Raw genomic sequence first — 6,473 nt, 5'->3', positions numbered from 1 at the left:
AGCTTCTGCCCTGAGGGGAAAAAGACAAGTAGAACCTAAAGTACTGCTATTACCGAGCAGGGTGAAGCTCTATTAAAAATAGCCCTGTGTACAAAGACAAACAGGATAAAAGAGATTGTATAAATAGTCATAACCATGTATAGACATGAGTCCAAGTAAATCTTCTATGGGAATAAGGCTGAGGAGTGCATTTTAATAAACAAGTTTGAAATCCACTCTGATAACTGCACATCATAGTAATCTGATCAACAAGCATTCATAGTGTAATTAATGTGCTTGAAATATTTTGAATTGTAGATTTGTAGATTGTAGTATCAGATTTGTTCAAATCTATCTTAAAATAATATAATAATGCATTGGAACTGTATGAATCCCTTGATCTTCTTTCTAATAATAATAATAATAATACATTTGAATTAAAGGTGCCTTTCAAAGCACTCAAGGTCACATAGCAAAGATTAAAACAACAAAGTAATACACTGATAAAAATCCACTCCATATGGAGATGATTTTCTAAGGGGGTAAGACTCCATTTACTGTTCATTTGGGCTAAGATCATTTAAAAAGACAATCTTATAGCCATAGACAACACATTTCTACAATTCCCTGCTTACCTGCGCCAATAATAGCATATTAACCTGTAAAAAAATATGAGAGTTAGCTTCGTCACCTTACCTGCTATGGCTATTAGTTCCATCATACTTATAATTGTTGACAATGTTTTCCTTCTGTTTACTTGATTATAACTAGAGAAAAGGGACCACAGAATGGGGGACTTTTCAGAGTGGGGCTACATTACCTTCTCTTCCTCTTTGTTTAGAGAAAAAACCCTCACTCTGAGATCACAGGAAGTGACACATTTTCAGCTTGAAACCACACAGGACACCACAGTTTTTTTTTTTTTCAATACAAGCACACTAACATCTCGCTTTGACACATTTTTGTTTACAGACCACAATATTATATATGTATAACTCACAATTTAGTTGATGAAAAGACTACCAACATCAGAACTATTAAATAAACTTACAAACATGATCTGCTGCAGCTGTTTAGATGAACACAATCTGATTACACAATTGCACAACTTCCATGTGGGGGGGGGGGGGGGGGGGGGAGTGTAAATGTTTAAAAAGAATGTATTGGTTTTCAGATCATATAATTTAAAAGGTAATGCAATATACAATATATCAAAGTGTTACTGAATTAATGTTCAAAGGCAAGAAATACAGGCTTGATCTTAGGGATCAGCTTTTTCTACATCAATATTTTTGTAAACTCTTGTTTTGTTGATTATCAGAGCAAATGTCAGAGCAAATCCAAAGCCTACGCGATTCTCATTCAATGAACATGCAGGTTTATTCCAACGTGTGTCAGAATGAACTGCATGTCTGTGGGTTTAACCAATGCACAGGCGTGACTTTGCTGATGTCAGTGAGAGGTGATAGATCCACGTAGCCAGTGTTGTTAACAGCTTTAGGGGAACTTCACCAATACAAATAGTGTGTGACCTCTTGAATTGACTGAATGCGGGTTCTTGTTATCCCGCTGCATGCATTTTCCTGCTCTGTGTGTCAGACAGACGGCTCAGTATTTAAATGAAGCGCAGAGGAGGAGCTGCCTTCAGTGGCCCCACGAAGTAACTTCCCTGTCAGTTGAGAAAGCGACAACAAGGTGAAGTCAAGGCTGGCAGCATCGGAGCATCGTGCCCTTGCAGACTGACAGAACCAGATTATTCACTTAGTGGATTTTATTTTTTTGTGTTGGTGTTAAAAGAATTGGCCGGACTTTGGTGATACATATGTGTGCGTAAAAGGGACATTTTTTTTTTGGAAACTATGGATTGGGTTGTTGTTGGAGAGCCCAGAGAACGCGCATTAATGGAAAGTGACACAACTTTGGAAGTGAAAGAGGAACCTCTGCTTGGTGTGAATCAGTAAACAAATTTAATAAAAATAATTTCCTGCAGACATGAACTCCACGGAATCCCCGCGGGCGTCTAATCCGCCCACCATCCCGGTGATCATGTTCATTTTCGGGGTGGTGGGGAATGTAATCGCGATTGTTGTTCTACGGATATCACGGAAGGAACAGAAGGAGACCACATTTTACACGCTTGTGTGTGGCCTGGCGGTGACAGACCTTCTAGGTACCCTGCTGGCCAGCCCCGTCACTATCGCCACCTACGTGAAGGGCGCGTGGCCAGGCGGGGATCCGCTGTGCCAGTACTCCGGCTTCATCCTGCTCTTCTTCTTCTTGGTCCAGCTCAGCATCGTGTTTGCGATGTCGGTGGAGAGATTTTTGGCGATTAACCACGCGTATTTCTACAACGAGTACGTCAACCAAAAACTCGCTGCCATTACTCTTTTGGGCATTTACATCTCCAACATGGTGTTCTGCGCGATGCCCAGCGTGGGGATCGGAGAAGTGAAGGCGCAGAACCCTGGGACCTGGTGCTTCATAGACTGGAAGAACAATGACACAGCAGTGGAGACTTTCAATCTGATGTACGCAGGTGTGAATTCCGTCATTGTACTCGCCACCGTCATATGCAACGTGATGGTGTGCGGGGCTCTGATCCTGATGCACAAGCGCTTCCTCCGGCGCACGTCTTTGGGCACGGACCAAAGGCGCATCGCGGAGTTCAGGCGCAGGCGGAGCTTTGGACGTTTAGCTGCTGCAGAGATCCAGATGGTGATCCTGCTTATTGCGACCTCCGCTGTGGTTCTCATCTGCTCCATACCTTTAGTGGTGAGTACTGGAAAATACAGCCAGTCAAGTTTTAAACTGGGAATGTGCATGCGTAAAAGTTATTAATGCGAGCGAATAGCGCGTATTTGTTTTAGAAGTAACACAATTCATGAAGAAAAGAATCAAATTTAACCAGAGTCATCATCAAAATAAGATAGTTGTGCTTCAATATCACACAAAAAATAAACCAAATAAGTTTTCCTATTGACAAAAACAAACGTGCAGGGGGGCGTTAAAATAAAAACATGCTATTTGAACTTCATGTTCTAGTATTTGGGGTTTGTGGTCAGATGACGCATTTCTCTTCGGCACATGCAAGACGGTGAACACTCCTTGTACAGAATTTGCATACTATCAGAGTTAGTATACACGTTGTGAGAATGGATCTGTGTTTACACGCCTGTTTTTTTTTTTTAAACTGTCCCTGAAAGTTTTCTGACTGAAAACTTTCAAACTGAGAACACAGAGACCATGAGATTTGCCAATGTGCCATGCAGACTTTTTTGTATGATGTGAAACTTTATGATAAAAAAAAAAAAAAAAAAAGGATAACTCTTAAATGAGTTGCCCATGTGAACACTTTTGTTTTTCTTGCTATGGTCAGACTGGGAATGAAAGGATTCTCGCATTGGAACAAAATCCTGAGTCTTTAAATCTGCGTAAAAGAAATGAAGTTCAGCTGAAGTCGATTTGAGGCTTTAGCAACCATAGTTAGATTAATCAGACCTTACAGACATGTTGCATATTTACTTCAAATGCTTCCACAATTACTTTAGTTAACCTTTGGACTTCATTTTTGCAAGAACCGTAGAATTGATCCCCACCCAGAAACGCAAAAAGCATGAGGAAAATGGCTGGTACAAAATGTATTATTTTGAGACAGATTTGAAAAATGTAAAACTACCGTTTAACCACTTCTTTAGATGACAAATGTCAAACTCTATTTGCGACTCTGGCTGTGTGAAGAGATGACTGTTGATTAAACTATGGGGAAACCCAATGGCCAAAGGCTCTCTTATGATGAATGATCATGAACGGGACTGTTTTTTTAGGCTTTTAGCCATTCCTACACCGCTGTGGTTGCACAGAAGTTATATTGAGCCAAGCCCCTTTTTAAGACTGGAGAATAAACATTATCCTTCTCTTGTAAAATGAATGTAGACATGTTTGGGCATGTAATAAACACTTTCTGGAATTGTCTCTACATTTGAAAATGTTGTTCCATGCTCCTCTATGTGACAAGTTACTTGTGCACCATTGTTCCTAAATGTGTCTGTTTCTATCTTACAGTTGAGGATCTTTGTGAATCAGCTGTACACAAACCAGAAAGAAGAGCCTAATGGGTTGAACAAAGACCTGCTGGCTATCCGCATGGCCTCCGTCAACCCCATCTTGGACCCTTGGATCTACATCCTGCTCAGAAAGACAGTTGTCCTCAAGTTGATGGAAAAAATTAAGTGTCTGTTCTGCAAAATGGGAGGGCGAGGTGGAAGGAACGGCGGGCAGTTCCGCTGCGCCGACCGACGCTTCTCCTCCTCCATCGTCTCCAGGGAATCTCCATCCCTGGTTTCACGTGAAATGCAGGAAATAGTGCACACATCGCAGACTCTCCTGTACCCGTCCGAGGGAAACATCTCCGGGCGTCTGGGGTCCTTTCAAGCGGGGGAACGGGATGCACAGACATTACAGGGCAGCCCGAGGGTTGAAGAACCTCAGATGGGGCTTTTGCAGAGTGATTTAGAGGACACAAAACCAGGAAGGACACTTGAAGAGCTTCCAGTGTGCAACAAGGACCCAGCTTTGCACGTGACCTTTACAGACGAGACTGCAAACACACTGGAGAAATGTATATAACAGTTTGCATTTTCTGCTGACTAATAGGAACTAATGATCAAACTGCAAAGACATGAGACTAAAGGACAAGAGTCTAAAGACTGAATACTTATCCATTTGTGGATATCTATTGGACGGCTGACCATAAGCATTTACAATGTGTTACTCCTCCATAATCACTAACCACAAAAACCACATCTGTAAAATATCTCACAATCACAACTTTAAAAAAAACAACACAAAACAATATGATGTTGTAGATGAGCCTTTATCTTGCACTTTTTTGAATTCTAAAACCACTGCTAGATTGTCCGCAATGTTTCTATCGTAGCCCTTTGACAACTGCGCGTCTGACTGTAAAGAATTCTTCCTAAAATGTGAAGCATGATGTTAATTTATTCTAATATCTTCTCTGTGAGAAAGTCCAGATAGTGTGGAGCCATTTTCAATTGGTACAAGATGAATATGTTTATAGTGTTCTCTTTTAGTTGTTCGTTTGTTTTTCGGTACAAAGAAACATTTGTAACTAATTAGGGTCAAACTAGTTCACAGAGCAGCTCTGGCATCAAAGCTAGAGTCATGCCATCCCCTGCATTTCAAAATAAGAGGCAGCTATACTTTGGCTTTTTCACAATACAGAGACTGGAGGATATCCCAGAGTATTGTGTTAACACTAAAGTGTTCAACTGATCTTTTCTGGCCATTACTAGTTAAGGGTTAATCCAACAGCTCATTTTACATTCCTCTTATGTAATCAGAATGAATAGTGCAGTTAAACAGGTGAATTAAAATGAGCTACAGTGTAAAGTTGTATCAAAGATGTCCTGGTCAACACTCCATTAATACTACTATTGCTATAAAGATGGACATGACATATAATGTATTTTACTGTGCTGTAGCAATAACTGGTGTTACATTAATTAAAACATCTGTGCACTATTGTGACTATTATTGTACCAAAATTCATCTGAAAACTGAACATTAAAGTTGGTGAAAATTCATATTAATGTGTTAGTTTGTGTCATTCTTTTTGCAATATTCAGTGGTTAGAGTGACGGTGAAGTACGTATTATAAACTATATGCACGATGTTAAGCAGGGATAGAAAACTATGCAGTGTGTTGCCAAGGAAACCAGAATAACCAGCTTTATAATTAGAGCTGAAATGATTAGTTCATAAAGAGGTGGGATGGACAGAAAATGAATCGTCAAATATTGTGATTTTAATTTTTGTTTTTGGAGCGTGACAGAAATGTCATAAATGAAGAGTTTCAGCCTCTTAAATGTGAGTATTAGTGCAGTGGTTCTCAACCAGTGGGTAGGGACCCAAAAGTGGGTCGTGGAGCTGTTTTCAGTATAGGTGAGCCTGGAAGATTTTTATTTTTTGCCAAAAAGTCTATGAATCACTTTTTAAACAAATTAAATTGCATGTATGCTGCTTGATGGAGTTATGTGCAAAACAAATGCAGCTAATCCTGAAAATCAGAGTATCAACCCTTTGATTTATTTGTACGTAAAAACAGACGTCCATCCACAGAGAGGTCGATCAGATGAAAGCCTGATCCTGAAATTGAATCAAAAGCTCTTCAATAATATTGATCTTAACCAGCATATCAGTGACAGTCTGATTCAGCAAATGAGGAAATAATGCTCAGCTTATTCTCCTCTGATGCATTCAACACATTTCTGACCCAACAGCAAGATCACGTGTCAAGTCACACTCACCACACCGATGCTTTCTTCACCCCTGAAGACTTCCAGGTCCAACGTGGCCGCGATCCAGAGCCTTCCGGGATCACTAACAATCCGTTCCCGTTCTTTGCCATCAAAGAGAGCTCTGACCTCAGACTAAAGAATCTGTTAAAGCTTCGAAAAAACCCTCGGGAGGAA

At 40.4% G+C, this 6,473-nt stretch overlaps 1 protein-coding gene across 1 annotated transcript; it reads left to right on the top strand.

Moving 5' to 3' along the window:
- Window positions 1-1,471: 1,471 nt before the first annotated feature.
- On the top strand, window positions 1,472-5,585 carry ptger4b (prostaglandin E receptor 4 (subtype EP4) b). The gene is made up of 2 exons (XM_020634593.3): window positions 1,472-2,751; window positions 4,042-5,585. The coding sequence occupies exons 1-2, from the start codon at window positions 1,972-1,974 to the stop codon at window positions 4,603-4,605; spliced, it is 1,344 nt and encodes a 447-aa protein (XP_020490249.1). The 5' UTR covers window positions 1,472-1,971; the 3' UTR covers window positions 4,606-5,585.
- Window positions 5,586-6,473: the final 888 nt, after the last annotated feature.

Source organism: Labrus bergylta, chromosome 17 (assembly GCF_963930695.1).
Source record: "Labrus bergylta chromosome 17, fLabBer1.1, whole genome shotgun sequence".
NCBI lineage: Eukaryota > Metazoa > Chordata > Actinopteri > Labriformes > Labridae > Labrus > Labrus bergylta.
Note: the sequence above shows the minus strand (reverse complement) of the source record. Positions and strands in the feature narration are given on the sequence as shown.